This window comes from Trachurus japonicus, chromosome 9, assembly GCF_045865225.1.
Source record: "Trachurus japonicus isolate A0001 chromosome 9, Traja_1.0".
NCBI lineage: Eukaryota > Metazoa > Chordata > Actinopteri > Carangiformes > Carangidae > Trachurus > Trachurus japonicus.
In genome coordinates this window covers 14716719-14744686 of record NC_140915.1, presented here as the reverse complement: position 1 = coordinate 14744686, position 27968 = coordinate 14716719, and the positions used below count along the sequence as shown (strand labels likewise).

The 27968-nt window shown below is 41.0% G+C and overlaps 2 protein-coding genes across 3 annotated transcripts in view; both read left to right on the top strand.

The window, feature by feature from the left end:
- The first annotated feature begins 270 nt into the window (after positions 1-270).
- Positions 271-13229, top strand: LOC146981141 (SH2 domain-containing protein 6). Its single transcript, XM_085788126.1, has 19 exons — positions 271-474; positions 3608-3633; positions 3742-3776; positions 3881-3918; positions 5840-5933; positions 6057-6124; positions 6234-6285; positions 6403-6507; positions 7715-7743; positions 9491-9527; positions 9692-9749; positions 9924-9954; positions 10694-10724; positions 10815-10920; positions 11023-11060; positions 11175-11218; positions 11905-11973; positions 12754-12912; positions 13020-13229. Exons 1-19 carry the CDS (start codon positions 466-468, stop codon positions 13134-13136), a joined length of 1146 nt encoding a protein of 381 aa, XP_085644252.1. The 5' UTR covers positions 271-465; the 3' UTR covers positions 13137-13229.
- Positions 13230-20483: 7254 nt separating this feature from the next.
- Positions 20484-27968, top strand: part of cltcl1 (clathrin, heavy chain-like 1) — a 34152-nt gene continuing 26667 nt past the window's right edge. For both annotated transcript variants that reach the window (XM_085786108.1, XM_085786106.1), the window contains exon 1: positions 20484-20748. In XM_085786108.1, coding sequence (XP_085642234.1) covers positions 20707-20748 — 42 coding nt within the window. In that variant the 5' untranslated portion in view covers positions 20484-20706. The remainder of the gene's footprint in view (positions 20749-27968) is intronic.

The window sequence follows — 27968 nt, the reverse complement described above, 5'->3', positions numbered from 1 at the left end:
CAACTGTATGGTCATTTTAGAGGCTGCATTAGGTGTAGCTATACCTAATAAACTGACAACCTAACATCATGACTCTATATGCAGGTGGCTGGTGGTGTGTGTGTATTAAAAGTTAATAATTAATTTCCCCTTTTGATGGCAGATGAAATAAAAAAACAAAAGAGATGTTATTTATCATTTGTGTCAAATGATATAAAAATCCAGTTGGTCACGTGAGCGTTTGCCGTAGGGAAATTCAGAGCCATGTTTGAGCTGTGCATTGGCTGCAGCTCTTTTAAAGGTAGAGAGCCAGCAGGTGAAGCTGCCACACTGACACAGCTAGGAAATGCAAATGAGATCAGTTAGAGCTGCTCTTCACATTCTCTCTGTATCGCTCGCTTTCAATCTCCAAAACCATTTGCATCCACAAGAACTGAAACAAAGCCATTTCCTCATGACTTGAGCTGTGAGAACCGACCCCAAATCATGACAATGGTAAAGTACTACTATTTTATTTCTGTCACATTTTACAGTTTCACAGTCAGTCTACAAACTCTTGAGTGGATGCAAGGAGGAAGTGAGCGGTTGTTGTCGTCGTCGGTGGTGGTTGAGTTTCAGTGTTGGGAGCCAATGAGTGCTTTAGTGGAGTGGCTTCTTATCATTATAGCATTTTTCTCTACTGGAGTTTTGACTCGGGGGGGAAAAGATGTGATGGCAGCTGCTGCACTGTTAAAGTTGTGATTGTGTGGGAGTGTGAAGGCAGCAACAGCAAAGACGACCCAGACAACTAAGTGTTAACAGAGTACACAGTAATTAGTGTAACACACCTACGGGCATCAGTAATGTTAAAGTTCACAAAGTTTGTCAAGCCTTCCTGTTGACATGTGTCCTTCTTCATGTGTGTTTCTTCTCCAACTTAGTTCAGTTCTGCTTAATTTACCTGGATTTTGACTGTAGAGTTGGACACAATTTGTATTTATACATTATGAACTCATAGGTGTGGCGCAGGTGTAAGTTTTGAGAGAGACTTAGATCAATTGGTGTGTGTTTTTGTTACAGATTTCAAAGTTTTTATCAAAAATGAATTGGAAATCCAATCCATACATACGTAGCCTACGTTGTTTTTCTGTTGCGGGGTGTCAGACGTCACTTTTCCTGCCACATCATTTCATTTTATCTCAGAGTCTTTATCGTCTATCTGTCAGAAAACATGGTCATGCAGTACTGTAAGTAGTTTGTTTCTCAGAGAGATTGTGCTGCAATGTTTAAGGCAGTTAGAAATATAAAGTCATCTTATAACAAGAATCAGTGTGTCAATGTTGGGGCGGTGACAGCTGAATTTCTCGAGAAACTCTTGGCGTGTCACAGGAAAGATTTAGTGTTTTTATTTCGCACTGAGGGCTGAACATGACACGTTTCCTCAGAACGATGGCAGACCTTTTTGTTTTGTTTTTTTTCCAAAAAACCCCCATGGAAACAGCTTGATGTGGCCACACAACCCTTTTTATTCTGGTCTGATGGGAGTCCACCACCCCCCCCAAAAACTAGTGTCAAGAGTTCATGCAGATAAATGTCACGTGGTTGGAGGACTTCCCTGTGTGTTAACAAGAAAAATATAAATAAAGATTGGGAAATAGAGGTAACACAGAAGTGAGAGCTGAAAAATAACATCAATCAGTGGAGTTTAAGCACATACAGGCTATCTGAGAATAAGTGAAGCGTGAGAATTCAATATTATTATGGCTCATAAGTATTCATATCTAATATAATTGCCAGTGATAACATAGATACAGTGTTTCTATTGTCTGAGGCTTGGTGTGTCTTCTCCTCGTTTGCATCAGATTTCACTTCATGGCGGCCGGTCTCTTTCCTTTTTCCTGCTCTTCACTCTCTGAGCCACTGATGCCGAACATGCTTTTTTGTCTAACACAAGGTATAACTTTGCTATCAGAGAGGTGAGTCAGACGGAGCGGTCGAACTCTAGTGTCTGAACTGAAGCAGAACAGCGTCACGGTAACTTGACACTAGCCCTGAAATGTAGATACTGCTGTATATATTTGGAGTTAAAGTGAGAGATAAAGGTCGTAAACGGCACAGTCTCTCATCACCTCTCACCTGATCCCAATTTATCAACGGAAAATCAATTGTTTTCTCACATTTGGTGCGCAAGTCTGTGCAAGGTGAAAACACTTCAAGCCCCCACCCCTCCCTCCTCTCCTCTCCTCTCTCTCACTCTTTCTGTCTGTCTATAATCATTTACTTTTACATCAACACTTCCTCCATGGCTGCCCGGCGCTGGGAACACATAGCTACCGCCGCTCCACTTCCTGATTTTGCTCAAAGTATTTTTTTTTGTTTTGTTTTGTTTTTAAATCTCCACCTTCTCCTGCTTTACCTGAGTGAGAGTGACATCCCTGCACATGTAGCCTACTTCTCTGTGATTTCACTTGTGACGTTGAGGAGTTTGTGCTTCAAAACAGCATCGATTCTTAACTGACCGCAGCAGCAATAAAAGGTCACAAAGATAAGTGATGGGGGTAAAACTCAGTTCTTTAACTTACGTACAAGTAGTAATACCTGAGTACAAATAACAACAGTAAAAGTACTTAATGTATGTATCATAGTTTGTTAGATCATGATTATTGATATAGAAATATGTGCATCACTTTAATATTGTTGTGTTTAATATGGAGCTAGTTTTGATAACTTTATTTACCTACTACTGTGGAACTTGTGACTTTAACTCTGGGGGTCAAAAGTCTTATTTTAATTTAACCTATAATAGTAAATCATATGTCTGTATGCTGTTTTATATTTATTAATATGAATATGCAAAGTTATAAATGATTAAAGTGAGAGCACTGAACTCTGAGAGCGCACTGTCGAATGGCTGTTAGGAACTGTTGCTGCACTTTAATCACTTTACCTTAACTGCTGCTGCTTTTTTATTGTCATTATTATTATTATTACAAATGGTATTTATTTATTATCTTTTTAATTAACATGAGATTTTATTTTGTATGCTTTTATTCTATCTGAATGTTCAGATTTTTTTGCACTGCTTTTAATCTAGGAGCACACAATTTCATCTTGTGTACACCGTACAAGAAATGACAAATAAAGAACATTTGACCTTTGACCTTTAAAGATGCCACATAAATGTAGATGTTGTAATTTATGTAATGTAATGTACTTTTCCACAACAATTACAGAGACAACAACAACAGCCTATATAGCTCTTCTCTTCTCAGAACTGATCAATAAGTATAAAACCCAGTTTTAAACAGCTTTAAACATACTCATGATGATTTATGTTTAAATTTATGTGATATTTTCTTCATGTAAGCAGTGCTTGATGTTATGTTATTGTCAAATTATAAATCTAAGCAGGGTGTGCTCTGATCTACATACAATGTATCATACAGTACGGGTCGAAAATTACCTATTATATTAACCATTCAATATTTATGCCAATACATTATGTATTACATATAAACAGTACTCATGTTTTACTATCTCAGGCTTGACGATGAAGCTGACACACACCTGGAAATAAGTTATTTCTAGCCAGAAATGCAAATCAGAGTATCTTGTCTGATCAATCTCTAAAGGTTTCTGTGTTTTTCAGAGCTTCTTCGGAAAACTGAAGAACCTGTAAGTATACCGTTACTCCCCACTAGTAAAATCTAATTGTTTTATTTTGCGGCACTGTAAACAAGATGCCCCTGCCCCCTCTCACATGTGCTCCCCTCCCCACCTCAGACACAGCGGACCTCCAGCGCCACCTAAACGAACAGGTGAGACTTAATCACACCATTGAATGACAGGATTTTTTTTTTTTTTTCCCCCTGTTGATGTTTCTTTCCTGAATGACTTTTAATCAACCTCTGATGTGTTTCAGATAACAATGCAGGGTTTGCATGGCCTCAGGATGAGTTTGTGAGTAAAAAAGACCAACAAATTCTTGAATCTGTGTGTGTTTGTGTTCAATCGAATCACTATAAAGAGAGACGGAAGACAAGCACAAAGAGACACAAAACAACGACTAAATGACGCCAAATGTCATCAAAGGAACATGAAACACTTAAAAGAGACAGGAAACAACTAGAACCTCAGTTTTAGACCGGACTTGTTCCTCTAGATAAAGAAGCTGTTGGGCCTTTTACATGTCTGTCATCACCAGCCCATTGTCTCATAATCCATCCATGCACTTCCCTTTAGCTCCAGGGAGGGAATACCTTATTGCTTTACTGAAGACGATGACTTTTTAATAAAAAAATCTAAATTAATTATAATATATAATTAATTTGCAAACAACTATATTCCGCAAGCCTCTCAGTAGAAACACACTCCTCAGAGCAGACAGTAATCACTCTACACAACTTATCAAGAATATTCCCACCGGCCAATTCCTAAGACTCCGCAGAAACTGTAGTTCAGACGAAGAATTTAACATCAAAGCAGACTCTATGAGAGAGCGCTTCAGAGCGAGAGGCTATTCCCATTCGTTGATTGAAACAGCCTATCAGAGAGCATCCTGCTCCGACAGACACGCCCTCCTGGTTAAAAAACCTAAACCCGCATCACCCCCTCGCCTCTGTTTCTCCACGAATTTCAATCCCATGGCCAGTCAGATCAAAGAAACTGTTTTAAAACACTGGCATATTATTAAAAGTGATCCATCCCTTAAGAACTTTTCTGCACAGCCTCCACTCATCACTTTCAGGCGAGCACGTAACCTGAAGGACCGCCTCGTCCACTCTGACAGCCGTGTGCCGCCTCCCTCCTCCTGGCTTCCACCTCCACCTGCAGGCTTCCATCGCTGCGGCCACTGTGCTCACTGTTCCAACACATCTAACGTTAAAACATTCACACACCCACGCACAGGAAAATCTTACAAGATTAACAACTTTATTAACTGTAACAGCACTCATGTTGTTTACATGTTGAAGTGTCCGTGTGGTTTAGTTTATGTTGGACAGACAAAAAGACAACTCAAAGTCAGGATCGCTGAACACAAAAATGCCATCCGGACTAAAAACCTGACATATGCAATGGCCAGGCATTATGATCAGGCCAAACATGGTTCAGTTGCCACCCTCAAATTCTGGGGGATCGAAAAAATCATCCCACCATCGAGAGGTGGTAACATTATCAAAAAACTCCTGCAGAGAGAAGCCTTCTGGATTTTTACCCTAAACACCATGGAGCCAAATGGTCTTAACGAAGAGATGAATTTGTCTTGTTTTTTATGAATGGTGCCCTTACGTGGCTTATTGTACTATTGTTACTATTTTGTATATTTAATCATGCTCTTGATTGAAATCATGTCCCTGTATACATTGTAACTTTATTGTATTCATTACACTTATATTATTGCTGTAGTAGCCTATCACGTGAGCCGTTGTGATATGACGTGTTTCCCTGCTCTCCCAATCAGAGATGCAGGCACGGGATTTAAACCCCCCGTCCACTGAACAGCTCCGTTAGCAGCCGCACCTCAATAAATGTTTATTATTTGACCGTGTGCTCCAGCGTCCTCCCTTTGTCTCCACTGCTCGTCTCCAGCCCTGAGACGCACCGGTCCAGAGTTCGTCAAGCTGAAGCGCGGAGGATCTCCCTTTTTTTAATTATAATATATTTTTTTCTCTTTGGCTTTTCACTGACTTTCCTTACCAATGTTACACTGCTGTAAACAAAATACCGTAAGATGTAGACATGGCATGGGCTTCCTTCCGGTCGGTTTACCTATGGTCTCACTCGACTGAAACCACAACTGAGAATGAATGAGCTCATATTCTTAAAATACAACATGCATGCACTTTTATAGCAGTTTCATATTCACACCTTCTCGTGGCAGGACGATGAGGAGGGCGACATGTACGAGGCACCTCCATGTGAGCGTCCAGCTGTGAAAGTCCCACCGAGACAAGTGGAGGAGAATGTTTACCTGGGTAACACAACACAACACTGAGTCATTACGTGGCCAATAGGGTTAATAAATAGTTCAAAACAGATGATCAGTGAGACAATATAAGACTGAACTTTTTCCTGCTAACTGATGCAACTTTGTGCAGAGAGGACGTCCAGCCCTGCTGTTCCACAGAGGCAAGCTGCTCCTCCACCCAGGCCGGGAAAAGCTCTGGTAATAATGTGTTTGTGTGTCTCTCTGTATCTGTATCTGTCAAGAGATGTTAAGAGTGATTGAAGTGTAACCTTTGATGTCATAACAACAACATGATTTCACTATACAGAAGCCTCAGCAACGTGCAGATGCTTTCAGCTACGAAACCAACACCAGGAAACGTGAGTCATCCATCTGTATCCATCTGCAACTGCACAAGCTACATTGCATTTTTTTTAATATATATATATAAATGCCAACCCTCTTGAGTATTTTTCATACAACTTTTCCCCTCCCAGCACCTGAAATAGACAGAACTGAGAAGCCGGGGAGAAACAAGATGATGCCCCCACCGCCGGTGCGGTCTGTACCCGCTCCAGTCCCTGCACCCAACACAGAGGAAGGTACAGAAATCCCCCTCCACCATATAACACAGATTAGCCCTTTTTGATGCAGCATGCAGACTGTAAAATGACTATAGACAGAGAGAGGGAGGTATAAACGTCCCTATTTGTTTTATTAGTCATGTTCTATTTAAAGAAATGGGTCTTTGATAAAAAATCGCGCCATGAAAGAATTTACATTTGCTGTCACTGGGGGGAAAAAATGACACAATGCACAGTCAACAATGTATTGTCCTCAATGTTTCCAACAGTGAATACATAAATGCAACAAGGAGTGGGTAGATAAGAAGCAGAAACAAAGAAGAGAGTGCCCCCTTCTGCCCTGCCACTGAACTGCACCTTAGTGTGTCAGCAAGCAAGCTGCTAAATGATGCCAAAATTGTGAAATAAAAAATAAAGAAGTTACTTATTGCACTGTCTCAGCGGGAGAGGTTATGATTTCCACATCCTCTTATGTGCGCAAGGTCAGGGGTCATGATCTAATTACCTGAAATTCTTTTTAACCCATCGGTGCAATACATGGAGACATATTTGTTTTTACAATTTCCTGAATACATTCATATCTTTCACATAAAAGAATATTAGGCTATAACTAATGGTGGAAGAAATTCTCAGTACTCACTACTCCTGCTTTTCAGAATTAACAGAAATTACAAAACTAATACTATCACAATATACAGGAAACTTCTAAAAGTAGAAGGACTTGCATCACTTTAATATTGCAGTTTGTAAAGGTGAAATCATTTTTAAATGTTTCCCGTGTCTTATCTTATGCTGCCACCTATATAATATAGATAATGTGTCATAATTATCTTTTTTTCAGTTTTATTATTATTATTTAGAGTCCAGTAACTACATACAATATACATTTTAGTGAAGTCAAAGCCGCTGAACTGCGGTGGAGCAGAAACATTATGGTAGATAAAAATGGAAATACTACAAAACATGTTGTGCAAGTATCACAAACTTGTACCTAAGTGCTGTGTTTCTGTAACTGTATTTAGTTACTGACAATGTGTTATGAAAAGAGAGATGGATTTCTCCTTTAAGTAATGAATTGATTAATGACTTAATTGAATAGGTGGCTCATGGTGTGTTTGACTGTAGGCACTCTCATGTTATACTAACTTTTTTTTTGCTGAGGCCTCTCGCCACCACTAGAGGTCGCACCTCATATCACTGTGAAATTTTCCCCTCTGTGTTTCAGATGTGTATCTGGATCCAAATGAGGAACAGGTGAGTTTTTCTTCTTTTGCAGGACAGGTCGAGGGTCGAGGGACATGATGATTCATGTGCGCTCTTGTGTGTCTCTTTAGCAGAAGGGTTGCTTGCTAATTAGGGCCTTTTTTTAAGTAAAAATCAAACCATATGAGCAGGGATGATGGCCGGACAACTGTGCAGGCCATCATGGCATTCAGATGAAACCGTTTCTCACCAAGCCAAGTTGGGCCAATCAAGCCTGGATTAGTGAACAGGTCGAACTGGGCACAGGCTCAAAGGACTAACGGCTCCGAGCATCTGTGAAGTGAAGTTTTTTTTTTTTTTTCCCTCTCATTCTTTTTATTGCAAAATGTCAGACTCAGGTTAAAGGGATAGTTCACCCAAAATTCAAATTTCATTCATTTCATTATCTACTCACTCTCATGTCGACTAAGAGCTGTGAGAATTTTCCTCCGTGCCTTCTCTGAGTTACGGGTGGGGGGGGCTACATACCGCTTGTCTGTAATGTCCCTCTTGTTTTGAAGCCCCAACATGAGAAATTGTTCCGAAAAAATTAAATAAGTCTATATTTTAAGCTTGTTTGTAGCTGAAGCTCCCAGTGTCTCGGTTCACTGCTCTTTCGCACTGACCGGCGGAACAATTTCTCATGTCGGGGCTTCAATACAAGAGGGACATTACAGACGAGCAGTATGGAGGTATTTGGATGTTTTTTGGTGTGTCTTTTTGGACGAAGAAAAGTGGTATCCATTCACAACCATTATATGGACAAATACTGCTGCACGGACCCCCCCCCCCCCGTAACTCAGAGAAGGCACGGAGGACTCTGAAAATTCTCACAGCTCTAGTCGACATGAGGGTGAGTAGATAATGAGTGAAATTTGAATTTTGGGTGAACTATCCCAGTAATGTGCTGATGTCCTGGTTGTGTTTTTGTTAATAATCTGCATCTGCTGGCCAAACCTAATCCAACATCTGTCTTTTTTCCCTTCATAACTTTTGAATCAAATTTAGTCAAATCAGTAAACCTCTTCAATTAAAACCAGCAACTTCAAGAGAATCAGATCTGGCAACTCAGGTTTTTCTTTTCTTTTTCTGTAATATTTTGTATAGTGCTTTCAATCGTGCAACCTCTCTTCATCTCCTCAGTGTGAAGTAAACACTGCAGATTACTCCTGTAAAATGTCACTGAAAGAGGCGTAAAATGCCTACAGACAGCGCTGCTTTCAGTCTGCGGATCTCGGGCCTATGTAGGAGGTGCGAGGCGAGGGGAACCTATAATGTGTCTGTACCCAGTGGCCCATTGTTTCGTAATACGCCCATAGAATGTAGATGCCTTGTTCAGCAGCCGATTATCTGCTGTTTGCCTGGGCGAGGGGAGGATTCAGAGATAAATCTGAGTGCAGCCTGAGACATGAGTTCAGTCAGAGACACTTGCACCAAGGAACTGAATTTTATAAACACACAAATGCCAAAAGCTAAATGCATAATGAAGAGGCAAGCTCATATCAGTTAACTAATGATATGAGCTGTTAAAAGGGTTTTCTATGGAGTTTTTCCTCAGTCGATGTGAGGGTCTAAGGACAGAGGATGTTGTTACGATGCCATGTAAAGCCTTTTGAGACAAACTGTAAAAATGGGCTATACAAATAAAATTGCCTTGCCTTGCCTTGCCTTGCCTAATAAAAACAAGGATCAGGAATTCTTCAGATTTTACACATTGTGTTCGTACATAAATATGCTCTATACACATCTTGTGTTTCAGGAAGATAATGATGACCTGTATTTGGAGCCAACAGCAGGTAGGTTGACTCCCATTTCACAAGCACCATCTGTCTGTCTGTCTGCCAGCAACTATTTCAACATATCCACCACACACAAAGACAGCTAGGTTACATTTCCACTTGATGGAAAACATGATAATTAAGATTTGCTCTCTCTCTCTCTCTCTCTCTCTGCTCCTCAGCCTGCGCCCCGCCCCCACGTGGGCCAATGAGGCCGATGCCTCCATCTCCCATACCCATGTAAGTGAATCTCACCTTTCGTTGAAGCAGCTTTCATGCTACCACCAAACCAAAACAATGACAATATGCACTGAAAATGAAATAACCTGTGATAAAATTGGCTTCACAGTCCAATCAGCAGAAAAATTCAAACGTGGTTGAGGTAGTGGTACTAAACATCTGCTTTATCTGCAGGATGAAGCCTCCTGTTCCCAGAGCCAAGTCTGTGAGTGTGTCTGTCTATTCATCTCTGGACTTACTCTTATCATTTCCTTATGCTAAGCTTCGTCCTAATTTAAAGTGAAACGTGAGATAAACGCTGAATTAGAAAGTTGTCGGTTTAATTCTGTATTTCCATGATAGGACCATTTCCCATGTAGGAAGTTAAAGCAGATATCAGTGGCACGGCCGTTTCGGCTAATGCTGTGTTCAAGGCAGGCTTTTGAAACCGTAAGTTACAGCTTCAAGTCACAACTACGACTTGGTAGCGTTCCAGGTAACCGTAGCTCGTGTTTTTACCGTCCTGTTGTCTGTGAAAGTTCCCTATAACGGCCACTCGTAACTTCCGACCCGTGAACTCGTACCAGATCGAACTGGTATGACTTCACAGGAAGGAAAAACACAAAGTACGAGTTTCCTTGAACGCACCATGAGTTAGCAGCCCCCGCCCTTGTCAGGCATCAATTGGTCCTCGTGCTACGTCACCACATTCACGCGCATCCCTTGGCTGCACACACAGCCCTTCATGCCGTTCTCTCCCCTCATTGGATAACACTTGTATCCCACAAGGAAAATTTTCTCCTCGGGTTACAGCAGAGCAGAGTGACGGAGAGACTCGTGTTTAGGCTGAAATACTTCATGTAAGTGATTGCTGACGGAAAATAGGACTATTTAGGACTTATATTAACAAAAACATTCCACTGATATCTGCTTTAAGTTAGTAACATCTCTTTCCTCTTTTTCAGAATTCACTCTTGCCTTCCTTAAATGAAACAGGTAAAAAGCAGATCTTCTTTACTCGTTAAAACTCATCAAATATCAACACAAATTTGATGATGATGAAGAGTGCATATCTCGCCTCTTTAGCTCCTTCAGTTGAAGGAAGACGGGCCACGTTTCCTACCAAACTCCCCCCTCCGACCCCAAGTGTGAAGCCTCCTCTTCCTGTGAGCCTGAAGGAAGCTAAAGCCAGGTAAGAGGCGAAACAGATGAGAGATTAACCGACTCCATTCACAAGAGCATGTATCAGATTTAAATTCAGTGTATAACTTCAGCCTTCCCGTCTTTATTCTAGCCCTCCAAATCTTCCTATGACAGGTCCTAAGCCGGGGGGTAAGCTCACACTTTTTCATTTAAATCCTGAGGGATGTCGATGATCATTTTGGGGGTTGGGTTGCATAGTTTCTTCTCTTCATGTAATTCAAATATCTTCTATTTGTTTTCCAGCCTCCTATGGTGGTATGAGGCCATCCAAAGAACCAGGGAATGAGGTACAGTGTCTGTCACAGACAATCTAACATGAAGTTTTCAAAACTTCCAGTTAAAGCGTAAATGCAACTGTGTTACATTATTTCATTACAGTGGCATTTATTAGCAGCAATAAGAAGTATCAAAACCTGGCCCCAAGTGATGATATAAGGTCATATATGACATAATTTGATTAGTACTGATTCATTAATGTTAGACTTTATAGTTTATTGGTTTAAAAATGTTATTTGTTTGACATTTTAATGCAGCAGTACTAAACCTACAGACCTTTAAAGTAATGGGGTCAGTAAATGGATAGTTTCTCTGCATGAACGTTTTCTATAATCGATAATTTTAGCTCTTTGAGGTTCAAACTGTGTTTGTCAAATAAAACACACAGATATCTTCCACTATGAAGGGCCTCAAGTAGACAGTGGGTTTCTGGCTGTATTGTATGACTGTTTGATGTTTAACATACAATCTTACAGTACTTTGAGAAGTGAGATAATCGTAGTGGAGTAAAAAAGTTAACATATTATTCTTAAATGTGGCGAAGTATAGAGAGGGGAGTGAAATCAGTGAATACAAACACCTCAGAACTCCACTTGAATATTTATATTTGAAAACATGTATTTAGTTACTTTCCACCACTGTTAAATATGGGATTACATCTCTGTAACTGATACACTTCCTGCCTGTCATCTCCCAGAGTAAAGAGTGGTTTGCTGGAGACTGCAACAGAAAGACAGCTGATGATCTCCTACAGAGGGTCAACAAGGTAAAGTCTGATGTTTTCCTTCATGGTGAATCAGCAGATAATGATGGGAGGAGGAGGACGGGGGGGGGGGGGGGTTGTTTTCAAGTGCAATTACTTTTTTATTTACATGCAGATACAAATGCTTAAGGCCAGGGTGCTGCACGGGCCGTGAAGAAACTTGTTTGTGTTTGTGCATGTTCTCACTGACACTTGAACTCTAAAACTCAAACAAAAGCCAAACTTGCGTCAGACGCCTTCAGGGCCTCCACGACTGATCTGTTTTTCCCATTTTCCTTTCCTGCACTCTGCACGATAGGTTCAAGAGTCTTTTTATAACCTCACCAATCATTCTTTTTTTAAATTTTTTTCATCATTACTTATTACCATAGCTGGTAATTTTTTATTTTTTGTAACTGCGAATTACCATTGTTGGTATTACGTCTGCCACTGTTGCAACTCTTATGTTTTATTTTTACTATTTCCATATTTATTTATTATTATCATTACTATGCATAATCATGCTGCTATGAGCACTTTGCACTTTGCCTACCTCATACATGTTTCTGTATTGTCTAAGTGTTGTCTATTGTCTAATTGTGTCATTCTATGTATCACCTTTGTATAGTAGCTTGTGGTCTGTGTTTTCTGTGTATTTTTTCATTTTTTATGTTATGTGTAGGGACTACAGATGGAATATTAATGTAATTGAACACTGTCCCTTAATAAACTAATAACCTAAACTAAACTTACTCTCATTAGTTTCACTCAGATTGTCCTCTAATTTGTCCTCATGTGTTGTAGGACGGCGCCTTCCTCATCCGAAACAGCTCGACTCAGACCTCGCGCCAGCCGTACACCCTCGTCGTCTTCTACCAGCAGAAGGTGTACAATATTCCCATCCGCTTCCTGGTGGAGACACATGGCTACGCTCTGGGAAAAGAGGGAAAGAAGAACGAAGAGGTGAGGGTGGGATGGGGGTTTCATCAAGAACAGGATTATGTTATGTTATGTTTGTCAGTTGTTTGGTTTGGTAACCTCTCTCCCCTTTTTCTCTCCCTCTTTCTCAGGTTTTCGCCAGTCTCGACGAGATGATTTCTCACCACAGACACAACCAGCTGCTTTTGATTGACAGCAAGAGCCAAGCGAAGCACACAACGTATTTAACCAAGGCTGCACGTCCTTAAGAAATACACTACTTCAGTCTCTTACTATATATTGTGTTCATATGGGATAATTGCAATTTTTTGAACATTTCTAGCATGAAAACACTGCAGACACATCTTTTTTCCACTTTTAAAAATTGAAATAGACAAACGGTCATTGCGATGAAATATTGGCGAAGACGACGTAAATCCCACAAACTGTTGCTCCACCACACTGAGTGAGCAGTCAGATGACAACACATAAAAACTCAGAGATCATCAAGTTCTCTCATTTGATGTTTGTCAGTTTTGCACCATGACTCATGCTTTTTTAGAAAGAATTGCACAAGGTTTACGGTTCTCTAGTGAAAAGGACACAATCACTAGATTAGTAGATGTCAAACAACAAAGAGTTTTCCCAGTTTGCATCTAGACAATGCACCAAAATGTCAGTCATGTTATTTTAATCGTGAGTCCAGGTTTGGTGTGTAGCCTATTTTCTCCCTATAGCTTAGTTTTGAGTTTGATACACTTTCATTTTTAAGAGACTGGTATAATGCTCCACATGTCTATTTTGGTGTGATATTGTAATATAGACGATTCAGTAAAAATGTATCTGCTTTACATTGTTTTTTTATCTTATTTTATTTCTTGCCACGAGAAGACCTGGACCCATGAACCCTGTGAGTAAACTTGTTACGTTGTCCTCAATGCAGAGAGCTGAGGGTTTGTGGCTTTAACCGAGACACTGGTGGATGTGTACGTGCATACGAGTGTGTGTGTGTGTGTGTGTGTGTGTGTGTGTGAGCTGTTTCCCAGTGGCCGCTGCTGACCAGACGGCGGTGGTTACATCTGCTTCCTGTCAGGGTGACACCACCTCCTCTGTGGCCAAACCATAAATCATGTGCCAGGACACTAGTACAAGCTGAGAATGATAGGTGTGTGTGCAAAAAACAAATAATCATCAACATTATCCACTCGCGTTACAAGCAAATCTATCATTTTGAGAAATGTGACTTCTCTTTTCACAGGGATATATCAGCTTGTATAGGGACAAAAAACAGTTCAACTTGAAATCATCTGCAATAATAATTTATGTACTGAATGAACTGAATCCAACCTTTAATTAAAATAAAGGTGTGAAATTGTGGCTGTAATGTACCTGAAATTGCACATAAAGAGAGTATCACACAGTTTCAGCTCCGGCTTAGCACCTCTGACAATGTCACATTATTATGTCCTTTTTGTTTTTTATGCATATCTTTTTTTTTTCAGAAGTAATAACACCCGTCTAAGTTGTCCGATCAAATTACATGATAGCCTCCGGTGCAGGGCTGAAACTGCAGCGGCTCGTGCAAACTGCTGCATTTGCATAGGCCGGTGGTGTAAATGAGTGTGCTACAGTAGCTACACGACTTCCTGGAGCCATGCAGTGTAATTTAGCAGGTGGGTGTGGGGGCATCTGCGTGATTACTGCTGGGATGACAAAGCGATATGTTCTCAGGACCCCGACTCCCAACATCACTGTGTGATTTGCAACAAACAGCAACAACTGCTCACACCATCCATCCAGACCTGGTAGAGTCTCTTTACAGTGACATCGACCCGATTCGACTTTGAGCTATAGAGATTTAATTTCATTTTGTTTTGTACCTTTTATATACTTTTACTTGGAGACAGTGGTGGACAGTAATGGAGTAAATTTACTTGAGTACTGTACTTAATACTGTACTTACATATCCAGAGGAGTTGTGCTTTACTTGAGTATTTGATTTCTTTGGTACTTATTACTCTTACTTGAATACATTTCCAAGACAAATATTTTTACTTTTACTCAAGTTAATTTCTAGGAAGACTGAAAAGTACTCGTTACTTTCAGGTCTGCTCTTTTGTTTTTTTCTAAAATACTATTGGACACAAGCTGTGTTTGTCAAAGAAGGAAACCCTGACCCCTAAAAGCAGCACATCAGTGCAGCTGGTTTCAAAGAGTTAATTCTCAGAAACAAGAGTTAAAAGCTCCTTAAATTCATTTAGAAAAAATTCTAGTAATTCATTGATGTGAAAAATAAGAAATTTACTCTTACTTTTACTTAAAGCAGAAGTAAGTGATATATTTGTGTTAATATAAGTCTTAAATACACTGTAAGAAAAAGCTGTGAATTTACAGCAGAATTCCAACAGTATTAACCTGTTATTTTTAAATACATCATTCTACTGTTAAAATAAACAAAAACTGTTAAATTTAGGTAATTTACTGTTCTTTTAACGGAACTATACTGTTTTCCTAATATACAGCACTTAACCGCTAATCTTTCATCTAAACCATCTAAGTCACGGTATCATGTTGTATTTTTTGCATTGTGGGAAATTTAACCGAAACTACACATGTGAAGCCGCATCTGTTCCTCTCTTTGTCGACCCTTCATCCACCCCCATCTAGCAAATTATTTGGTGAGTAGCAGTTTTATTTCATTTGTAAATTGGTACAAAGTAAATTGGCAGTGTTTTCAGTTTGTTTTCGTCAGCCTATTGCAAATGTGCATGTCATGACAGAATGATTCGGTAGCTAGCTAAATTTTCACAGATGATAGATGAAGTGAATTCATGAAGCATTCATATAATGCCTTAATGGTGTAACACACCACAACATAAGAGGTCTGTTCATTCTGAGGTATTCCAGATTTTAAATTTTAGCTCAGAAATTTAGTGCTTTAGTACTTTTTCTAGTCAGTATAAGACCACTGTTGTTGCTGTTGTTGTTACCATGTTTGCCATTAATTAATGAATCTATGGGGGCTCATGATCCATAAGATGTTTGCTGAGTTCTTTGAGCATCATTTACGGTACAGTTTTTGACATATTTCTTTGACATTACACATAGGCCTACTGAAGACTATTTGCTGCTGCGCTACTGATCACAGTAAGTATTTGTGAGTTGTTGTTCATATTGCACGGTGCTTTCTGTTTGTTGAATCATGGTCAAGTTTGCAATAATCTTTTCTTTGTCAGGTATATGCACCTCAGTTGCCTATGTGGGGTACATGAAAAGTCACAGCAATATTAGACCTGTAGTGTTGTCTGCCTGATTGCAAACTGCAAAAATGTGCAGGTGAAAGCAGTGAGCACATCTTAATTTACCAGGGCAATTCTTGGTCAAGTTTCAGGTAAACAACAGGAAACTTCAGCGCTGGATGGTCATCGAGGGCCATGTCGTATGTGAGGGAATCCAACCCACCTTATTTTCCACCTTCTATCTTCAATCAGGAAGATGCCTCCTGTGCCCTTGAATTCACCCAAACGTCAGGTATTTTCACTAACATGTGTTTTTTTCATCTTTTCAATAGCATGCTATTCTAAATTAACATTTGCTGCTTTTTATTGTGTTGTTAATGAATATGTGCAATGATTTTCCCACTGTCTGATGAGACACTATTAATTGCAGGTGCTTCATAAACCCTGAGAGGCACCAAAGGCTGGATGGGGCACCAGCACCACAAGCAAAAGGATGACAGCAGTCAAACCACATGTACTGTATCCACATGCTGAAAGACTCATGGAATTTCAGCAGGACTTCATTTAGGTGAGATTATTCAATCCCATAACACACAGAGACCATCTTGTCTCATTGCTTTAATTCTTTCTCCCTCTCAATCTCACCCTCTTTCTCTCTCCTTTACAGAGTTGAAAGTCCCTTGCTGTTATTCTTGCCAAGTTATTTGTGTCTGTTTCTGAACATACAACTGTTTGAATGTTTCATTCTGGCATATTTTTGACTGTCTGAGGTCAGGACTTTGGATATTTTTTTCTGGACTTGTGGCTTTTCTTTGATTTTTATGTTCATAGACCACATTACAATAGCAGATTACAAGAGGATACAAAGGGCAGACACATCTGAGAGCTTTGTAAATGTATGACTTATCTATTGCTCAATTGTCTGTAACGTCTTTTTTTAAAGAAGGTGTCTGAATGTGGAGATTCTAAATAAAAGTCAAAGTGTATTAAGAAGCTGTGCTTTTTCATATATTGCAATTACATGCTGCTCTGTTTCTATTTTGTTGTAGTTTGTAGATTTTGTGAAGACTGATAATGTATTTTTAAACAAATCAGTTAACTGTAAAGTATTGTTAAAGTAATCTTAAAAAACAGTACACAGTGTAATTTTCAAATACAGTAAAAAGCTGTAAATTTCCATGACAGTAAAAAACTGTAAATTTTACAGTATCATAATGGTAACCCAGCTGCCAGTTGTTTACTGTTTTTATAATAAAAAAACAGTCCCATACTGTTTTCTTCATTAACAGTAAAAAGCTGTAAATTTCCATGACAGTAAAAAACTGTAAATTTTACAGTATCATAATGGTAACCCAGCTGCCAGTTCTTTACTGTTATTTTACAGGAAAATTCTTAACAGTGTAGTTATATCTTCCGACAGCAATCACTTACATAGAGTGTTTGGACTGAAACACGGGTCTGTCAGTCCCTCTGCTCTGCTCTGAGCCGAGGAGAAAACATTTATCGTATCCTACAGTTTTTATCCAATGAGGAGAGAGAACGGCATGCAGGGCTGTGTGTGCAGCCAAGGGACGCCGTGAATGTGGTGACGTAGGGACGAGGACTGTTATGGTGCGTTCAAGGAAACTCGTATTTTTCCGACCGTGAAGTCGTACCAGTTCGATCTGGTACGAGTTCACGGGTCAGAAGTTACGAGTGGCCGTTATAGTGACTTTCACTGGTAAAACAGGTCGGAAAAACACGAGTGGGTTGCCTGGAACGCTACAAAGTCGTAAGTTGTGACTTGAAGCTGTAATTTACGATTTCAAAAGCCTGCCTGGAACGCAGCATTAGCGAAAACGACCGGACCACTTACTTCTGCTTTAAAGTAAATTTAAATGCATGTACTTTTGGATACTTAAGTACCTTTAAAAGCAAGTACTTTTTTACTCTTACTTGAGTAACTTGTCGACTGAGCTACTTTTACTTGTAACAGAGTAAATCTTGACCAGTAGTATTTGTACTCTTACTCAAGTACTGGGGTTGAGTACTCTGTCCATCTCTGCTTTGAGATGACAGGAAGTGAGGGGAGATAGAGATGGGGATGCAGGGGTGGGAGGCTGGGGGGATGACAGACAGAAAAGATCCCAGGCAGGAATCGAACCATAGACGATTCAATTACACGGTCAGTGTCTTAAACCCCACAGGCACCAGGATGCCACAGATCAGAGATTTCCAATCAGAAATCTAATTAATAAAACATAATGTCATGGAGATGTACTGCTTCTGCTCCATCGCTATTTAAATTACCTGGAACATGTCCTCTGATTTATTATTATTAACTATACAAACATTTAACTGTAAATACAATCATTTCTATGATACATGATAATACATAACTTAATTTGTAAATCACTTCCCTTCATATTTATATTGTGCATTAACTTTAAAGGGATAGTTCACCCAAAATTCAGATTTCACTCATTATCTACTCACCCTCATGTTGACTAAGGGCTGGGAGAATTTTCAGAGTCCTCCGTGCCTTCTCTGAGTTACGGGGGGGAGGGGTCTGCGCAGCAGTATTTGTCCATATAATTGTTGTGAATGGTGCTCACTTTTCTTCGTCCAAAAAGACACATCAAAAAACATCCAAATACCTCCATACTGCTCGTCTGTAATGTCCCTCTTGTATTGAAGCCCCGACATGAGAAATTGTTCCGAAAAAAATGAAATAAGTCTATATTTTAAGCTTGTTTGTAGCTGAAGCTCCCAGTGTCTTGGTTCACTGCTCTTCCTGTGTCAGTGCAAATCTCGCGTGATTTGCACTGACCGGCGGAACAATTTATCATGTCGGGGCTTCAATACAAGAGGGACATCACAGACGAGCAGTATGGAGGTATTTGGATGTTTTTTGGTGTGTCTTTTTGGACAAAGAAAAGTGAGCACCATTCACAACCATTATATGGACAAATACTGCGGCGCAGACCCCCCCCCCCCGTAACTCAGAGAAGGCACGGAGGACTCTGAAACTTCTCCCAGCCCTTAGTCGACATGAGGGTGAGTAGATAATGGGTGAAATTTGAATTTCGGGTGAACTATCCCTTTAACTAACTGTCATTTAAAATCCACACAGGAAAACAAACCAAGTCTTGGACCAAATGCTTGTTTTCCTCCGGCCCCCTTCCTATGTGCCTGGGTCCCAAATCTGGCCCAAATACAACATGGTTGTCAAATGCTGCTTCCACATCCGGACTAAATAAAGAGTAAATATTCAGGCCAATACTGGGAGGTTAACTAACAACCAGGCCCAATCTGCTCATGTATGGAAGTAGCTATGTGGGCCAAACTTGGGCCATGGCATTCATGGCATTGTGTTACTGTAACTGGGAAGTCTATTGTGTTCTTTCATTTTCCTAACTTCTGATGAACTGTATTGTGCAAGCTACATCCTTAATCCTCGGGAACAGTATCTGTCTGAATTCAAATGATGTGTGTGTCTGTTTTTGGCCACATCCTGTGTGTAACAGTGACTCACACAGTCATCAGCATCAGTGTGGCCCTATACAACAGACCTCTGTTAATTAAAATGATTTTTTTTTAATTTTTTATCTTCAGACCAACCACCAACTGACAATTCATAACCTTCATGACAGAAATGAATGTTTGTTTTAAACTTAACTTAAATGTAAAGATTTTGTTTGATCAACTATGAACACAACCTGCTGCTCACCAGGCCTGATGATGATGATGATGATGATGATGATGAGAGTGGAGGGGCCATGTGAGACCCTGTGTTCGTTCAAGACAAAAAAAGAAAAAGAAAAAGAAAAAGAAAAAAGGAAAAACACTTTGTGAAGTCATCAGTCCTCTCTGGTACATACACAGCTATATGACACATCCACACAACGACACGCTTTTTTTTTTTTTTTTTTCCCTTTTCTTTTTCTCTGTGTGTGTTGCTCTGAAGAAATCGTGCAAAGAAGAAGCTAAAGGTGGGGCGCTTGTCACGAGCCCTGATTTCGAAGTTGGTGGTGGAAAGGAAGGGGGAAGGGGCTGCGGCGGAGGGCTACACGCCGCACATCCGACCTCCTCTTTGACAGGTCTGAGGTGGTGGTTTGGGTTTGGAGAGAGGGGAGAGGAGAGAGAGAGAGAGACACACACACACACACAAAAAAAACCCCGAAGACAAGGAGCGGCTTTTTGCGAGGTCATTACTTACAGTTACTCAGCACGGGGGTTTTTAGCACAACCCCCCCAGTCTCCATACAAGGCTCGAGGAGGAACCGGCTTAGTCGCGACTAGGCTCAGTAGTAGTTGGGAGTGGACTAGTTTTCTTAGCGGAGGTGCGGAGTTTTTGATTCAGGACTGGTGTAGGGGGGCTGGTGAATGGGAGCAGTCACTGGATTCGTGTGATATCAACGCAAGCCACCCAGACTACAGGCTATAGCCTACCCACCACCACTACTACTGCTGCTGCCCATCAATTTTTCACTTTTTTTTGTGGGGGGGGGGACGTTTAGGGCGCGTATAGCTACAGAACAAGACCACCTCTATTCCTCCTGTTGTCCCCCCTTCCCCTTTCCTTCCTCACGGATTCTTCGGACAGAGAAATCCTTCAGAAATGGCTCAGATACTGCCGATACGGTTTCAGGAACATCTGCAGGTAAGCAGACTCAGAGAGAGAGAGGGAGGAAGAGGAGGAGGAGGAGGAAGAAGAAGAAGAGGGGGGTCGAAAAAGCCCTTAAAATGAATCTCTTCTCGTTTCTTTATCTTTTATTTTTTTGCGCAGCTCCTCGTCCGCGTATAGGTCCGCAAACACACCGCACATGTCGCATTTAAATGGGATCTGAAATAGGGGCTGCAGGGTGGTGCTCAATATAGCCACAGGCCTAGTTTTCTCCTGCCGGGCAGATGATGACTTGTAAAAATTGAGATCGTAGCTATACAGCAGCTCCAATGCGGACCGGTGTGTGTGTGTGTGCACGCGTGTGTATGTATATACATATAGTGTGTAGGCTGTGTGTCTCTGTGTGTGTGTGTGGATACGCCGCAGTTTTTCCCTTCAAGTGGAAAAACGCCGCTGTCATTTTCAATCCGCGCCGATGCAACTACTGCGGTGTTTTGACACTTTTTTTTCTCTCTCTCTCTGGTGCGGACAACTGCACTCAGCTGTTCGCGGATACATTGTAACTGAGAGCTGAATGGCACTTTGCCACTCATAAGCTTTGTTGGCTAGCATGTTGTTGTCATGTCCTGCAGCAGCGTATTCTTCTTACTCTGTAGCCTTCAACAGCAACAACAACAACAACAACAACACCCGGTCAGTCAGTGCGTCTGCAAATGTCCAGCTTCTCCTCTGAGCGTATCATATTCATACAGCTAATACACTGACAGTGTTTTTTAGACAGTGTCCTCCCAGAGTGGGCCCTGCGTGGAGAAGGACAAGCACTTATTTTGCACTTGATTTCGTTAGAATAGTTTCAAGCAAGTTCAGAAAACTGCATCAGATTAGAAAAAGAAAGAACACAATGTGCAAAAAATCTTGATATTGCAGCCACTGAAACCTCCCAAAACCTTCACTTTCCTGCTGAAGCATCAATATGATATTGATCTAATTTGTTTGCTAGCTCTGCTGCTCTCTGTTGTGTTCTTTCATGCCAGATGAGCATCTGTGCAGCTTCAACATGAAAGAGCAGAGCAGCACAGGCCCTGTAGTCTTGGGTTTTGGTTGGCAGTCTGTCTCTTGGTGGAAAAAACAACACAAAATACCCTTGTACAAGCTGATATTTAAAAAAAAAAAGGAGGAAAACAAGTGGCTGGTTATTTGGGCAGTCTATGGAGCAGCTATTTCCACTATATGGGCCCCTTTTCTGTCCTCTCTTGGTTTTTTGGGGGACTTTGTTGTCCCGTAGCAGCCCCAGTGCTTGGTGTCTTGCAACCAAAAGAGAAACTTTGTGACGCACCCCTCCGCCTCCCCCTGGTCTGTAGCCTGTTGTTATGGTAACAGCAGGCAGTGAAATGGCCTTTCACTAGGAAAAAAAAAAAAAGCTCAGAGCCCCCACCCCCCAGCTCTCTCTCTCTCTCTCTGCTGCTCCCTTCCTCTGGCCAGCAGCCCCACTTTCGTCAGCCAAAGACCCTTTATCCACCAAAAAAAAAAAAAAAACCCACCACCAGGCTCCTCTGCTCACTGACAGGACTGGTAGCTACACTGTAGCATGCTGTCTGATGATGGAGGGCAGTGCAGCACCTGGTGGTATAACTACTGTGTTATTATGAGTCTAAATTGCACTCTCACTATGTGTGCATGCATGCATACCTTTCCCTTATACATCTCCTGAGAAGATCTGACCCTCCTGAGACAGTGATAAAGAGCAGACTGCTTTACTTTACGTTCCAACCTCCACCGTGAAATCCCAGCTCTGCCCCGGTCGTATCCCCCTGTGAATCTAGGTGGCTCTAGCTGGGTAAAAAATGCTTGGAATTTGCAAACCCAGGACTTTGGGCCTCAAGTTGTTTAGTTTTTTTTTTTTTTCTTGGCCTGGTATTTACAGCTCAGTGTCTGCAGTCTGGGTCTGGGTTCAGGGGTGTTACATGGACCTAAGTAGCAGCGTTTTGAAGTAGCCGTTCAGTTAAATGCTCCAGATATCTTGGTTAACTCCACACAATAGAGTTCTTTAACTGTGGGGTTTTTTTTAACGCCAACGTGGAGGATGAAGCCCCGGATCTCAGAGCTATTGTTTAAGCTGTGATTCAGTAGTATTCATTTTCTCACTCCACACCAGTAGCTATGGATTTCCTGCCTACCTCACACTGTCATTAGCTGTGTGGTAAAGTCTCGCTCCATCATTACCCTTTGTCTTTTCCTGCTTGTTTACTGTCGTATGAGTTATGATGCAAGCTTCAGGCTGACATGTCATGGCCTACTGTACTGTGTCATTCATTGACCCCCCCCCGGATGGTGAATGTGGGCTACTTCACTGACTGTGGCCTCCCCAAAAAACTGTGGTTTTAGTTTCAGTGGATTGTGTTTGGTTTGGAAGCTGCAGGAAGAAAAAAAAGAAAGAAAAAAAAAGGAGCTCGGGAGAAATAAATGTGTGTTTAATTACAAACGTGCTAAAAAGTGAGACTCATTTTCAGCTCCTGTGGCTCTGCTGCCAGCTGTCAGAGCAGCGGGCCTACGTACTGTAGCAGCTTGTGTAAGTGCAAAAATGTCCCGCAGCTCTGGCCGCGGTCCTGTCGAGCTGAGTTAGGAGAGTCCAACCTGCTGTTGTGCGGCTGTTTACGGCTGCTGTATCTCTACTGATAAAAAAAAATGATGCCTGGCTGCCACCGCGTCAACCGACGGATGTGATAGGCAGATGGGAGGTAAGCAGGCCCCCATTTAAGTCTGGCAAATCACATCAGGAGAGGAAGCAGGATGACGGAACAGTTGAACACATCTGTGTGACTGCAGCAGCGGTGGCTGGCGGGGACGACGAGCCTGAGCGTCTGTGTTCAGTCACCAAAACTCAATCATGAATGCACTGAAAGAGCTGCAGCTGTTCACACATACAACAACATGCATTGCACACTGTCACAAAATGGTAAAACCTGCAATAACCTATTCTAGATTATTGTTTGTCCATTTAGAACGAAAGAAAGACAGAGAATAGTGAAATCTTTGGGGGCGTTTTGTGAATTGCTTTATCCAACCCACAGTCTGAAATTTTACTGTCATATATTAGATTACCGGTAGATTATAGATAAACTTTATTGTCCACCAATGGGGAAATGTGTCTTGGGCAAGAGACTGTGCATAGCCATATAGCAACACTACAATCAGTACAATGACAGACATACAGGCAATAGACATAATATAGTATATGAAAATCAAATGTCACAAATTTCTTACATCTGAAACCTGCAGACTTTTAGCAAAATGAATGAGATGATTACTTAGCTTCCACAGAGAGTTGCTGAATGTTTTCCTGTGGCTGTATTAATTGATAAATTGATTGTTTCAGCTCCAAACTTGTTTTGTTTTCTTACTTCTGGAGGAAGCAGAAACACAGTACCTCCTTTTAAGTAATATGGCAACATGCTAACCAACAGTAAGTTCAGATAAAAGGGAATTTGGTGATAATTGTCACTGGCGTCGTCCCGCTCACACGTGCGTATCTAATCAATCCATTATGAATGATGATTACAAACATGATGATGAATGATTATAGCAGTTTCAACTAGGTTTTCTCGATTACCTATACGTGAACATGTACAAACCTTTTTAGTGAAAGAAAGTGCAAAGTCACATCGCTTTTCCACGTCTTTTTTTTGCTGCCTTACCCGTTTTTAATTGTATAATCTCCTTATAATATAAACCTCAAAGTCAAACCCTCACTCAGCTGCTGATGCGACATACGTGTCAGCGTCTCAGCGATGCGTCGGTCCACCCAGTCTATGACTCACCAAATACCGTCAACGCTGTATCATCATCACAGTGAAGTTCTGCTGCCTTTTGTTATTGTGATATTAATGCTGTTTTGGTGAGCTCAGCTGTTGAGGGGTAGAGGGCTCGGAGAGAGTGTGTGTGTGTGTGAATATGCATTACTAGAGGCGGTTTATGGGTCACCGCAGACAGTAGGTTGTAGTTGAAGTGTGATTTTAGTCTGGAATGTTCTACTGAGAAGGAGTGCGGAGGGGGGGGTTTGCCTTCTGGTGAGTCAGTCGCCCCACCCTGAACTGTAAATTGCCAAAGGCCCGTGTTACTGGAAGTGCACTGTACAGGCCTCGCTCTCATCCTTCACTCTTCCTCCTCTCATAAAAGGTGCATTTATCACCGTGGCCTCCCTCCCTAGCAGGATGCTGCTGGATGGACTGTGTCTTTCTTGAGCTCCTCCTTTCGTTCCCATCCTTATCTTCTTCCTCCCACCACCCTGCTATCTTTTATTGTGTTTTTCCCTCCTCCCCCCTGTCCTCCCGCAGACAAATTTTGGCAGTCTTGAGGAGATGCAACATATGGCTCCAGTCCTCCCCCAGGTCTTCTCTCTGGCCGTTTCTAGAGGCCTTTACTTTACATTGTTCGCCCCCCATCACTTCACAGAAACCCACTTTGCTTTGAGCTGTGGCTGTGTGATATGGTTGAAATCATGACCACAATGTTGATAAGGATGTTTTCTGATATTCATATGTATATTATGATGTGTCTAACTTATACCAAATCACACACAAGAGATACAAATTTATGAGTAGTTATATAATTTCATCACCCACATATTTTCAAATCCCCCCCTTGCATTTTTAAAACTGTTGATTTTGTTTGACTAATGGTCCAATACTCAAATATGTTTAGGATCAGTTACAATAAAACAAAGAGAAAAGCTGTAATTCTTCTCATTAGAAAAGCCTGAAGCAGAACGTGTTTGGTGTTTATGTTTTAAAATATGACTAAATCAATTAACTGAGTATAACAATAACTGCTGATTGGTTTTCTGTCAGTCGATGAGTGAGTTTTGTTAAGTGTAGTTTAGTGTGGTACTTCTTGTTTTGTTTTTTTGCTTTTTTAAAGATTGGATTGGATTTTGACAGTGGGAATATGTAGAGCAAAAAAAAATGAAATCATACTTTTGCAGCTGAAAATAATATGTGGAGTTTGAGGGTCATCAAACCAAAAAAATGAGCTACAATAGGTGAAAAAGCTCTGCGAGGCAGGTTTATAACTTTCTGTGGGTTTGTGACTCATTTCACTATACACACACTTATTAATAGGAATAAATATTGGTGATTGATGATGATCTTTTGGCCTCTCTGTTTGAAATTTATCTAGAAATGCTTATTAGAGCTGCAGCAACAGAAAATAAATCAGTAACTATTAATTGACTTATTGCTTATAGGCAATTTCACAAGCCAAACATTTAACAGTTTCATCCTTTCTCCTGTGAGAATCCAATGCTTTTCCTCAACATGTACAGTATGACTCAGCTGAATATCTACAAGAGCTGGACTGTTTAGTCAAACATTGTCAATACATCTCCTTGGCCTGGCTGGAAGACATTAATGCTGACATGTAATCGTTGGAATGAATCAATAGTTGCATCCTTTGGAGTATTTCTCTGTGAACTTTTACAGCATCTCTTGCTCCGTCCGCCCCTCGACGGTTACATCCTTCCTGTTTTGTAGATGACATGAATGATGATTTAAATGGTTCAGCGGTCATGATGTGTTGTCCTGCTCCGCCAGCCAACTGCGAGATAGTACGGTCCTTGTGACGACTGTAAGGATTCCTTTCCGCTTGCCTCAGACTGCATAATGCAGTCCGCTCCAGTCATCGGAGGCAGAGGGAGAGCTTGTTTTGGTCTGCCCTCTTTCACTTCACAGTTAGTTTGACAATGTGCACAATAATTCCTCTGTTAGGCAGCCGCTAACCTAGCTGCATGGAGCTCCACTCATGGTTGTTAGTTCTGCTAAGATTTGACACAGCAGAAATTGACATCAGCTCGGTGTCTGCGTTTCGTTGCACACTGGGACTTATTGTCATTAGGAAAGTAAACATGCGGAATAATAAATTGGATTTTGTTAAAAGAATTATAATTTATTCTTAGTTTCATTGGATCTCTATTGGGGATTTTCTTTTGGTGTTGCCTCAGACTGATTTAGGCGGAATAATCTAGTGTTAATTAAACTTTTCTTACAGCTGGCTGCTCATACAGATGATTAAATGCAGTGTCGGGGGTTTAATCACAGGCTTTGCTGAAACAAAGTAACACTGTGCTTTCTTTCTTTAAAAAAAAACAAAAATTCAATAGATTAGAGAGTGTAAAATAAAACTGTTGTGTTAACATCCTGTTGGGTGCTTGCTGTGTGCCCACGCTTGTTCCCTGGCTCCTCGTACCACCGACCAGACCTCCAGTCTGGAAACACAACCTTTAAGAATATCCCTGGAAAATTGGAGCAGACCTGCTGCTATTTTAAATCGAAACACAGTTTTGCTTCACTACTTGGAGTTTTTTCCCCCTGCAAGGCAAATGTCAGCTGCTGCCATACATGTTTTCCCACTGCACTTTTTTTTTTTTATGTCGTGATGAAGGCAGGACTCCTTCAAAGGCCTTAAAACTTTGTAAAGTTGGAATATTCCACTTCTTCGGGTCCAGATGTTGCTGTAAGGGAGAATCATCTATGTTTTCATTCATTAAACCTGTTTTCGGTTCGACCACCATTACAACTGTGAGTTTAATTACAGCTCATAGCGCATCCTCTCCATTGGTTAAACAATACTCCAACTATTTAGAACTGATAACCAATAAACACTTAGTTTAAAATATGTATACATTGCGTTTGTCAATAACTATAATGCCAGTGAGGTGTGAGGAGGCCATAGCTAATAGATCAACAGATAATAGATTGTAATTGATAAAAGATATCAGCATGTTTGTGAATACAAAATAGTTACTTCTTATGCAGTTGTGGCATTGAATTTTTTTTTAGCTAACCACTGAGAAAACCCCATCTACTGGACAATAATGACGTAATCATGGAGTAAATTAGTATGATGTTTGTATCCTGTGGTTAGCAGCCTGTTAGCTTAGCATAAAGACTGAAAATAGGGGGAAGAGTTAGCCTGGCTGAACCTATCAACAGCAAATTGTTGTTGATCTTTGCAATTAAACAAATGCGATACAGTATGTTAAAGCAGAAGTAAGCGATCCGATCGTTTTGGCTAACTTCTTGTCAGCAGATGGAGTTAGCAGTCCCCGCCCTCGTCCCTACGTCACCACATTCACGCGCATCCCTTGGCTGCACACACAGAGAGGACCGCCCCTTTATGCCGTTCTCTCTCCTCATTGGATAAAGGTTGTAGGATACAAGGAAAGTTTTCTCCTCGGCTTACAGCAGAGCAGAGTGACTGAC

What these genes read in the sequence shown, in the direction of transcription:
- LOC146981141 (XM_085788126.1), top strand. An exon ending in CTGTTCCCAGAGCCAAGTCT is followed by an intron (nt 9,955 to 10,693) that starts GTGAGTGTGTCT and finishes CCTCTTTTTCAG; the next exon opens with AATTCACTCTTGCCTTCCTT. An exon ending in AGGGAAAGAAGAACGAAGAG is followed by an intron (nt 12,913 to 13,019) that starts GTGAGGGTGGGA and finishes CCTCTTTCTCAG; the next exon opens with GTTTTCGCCAGTCTCGACGA.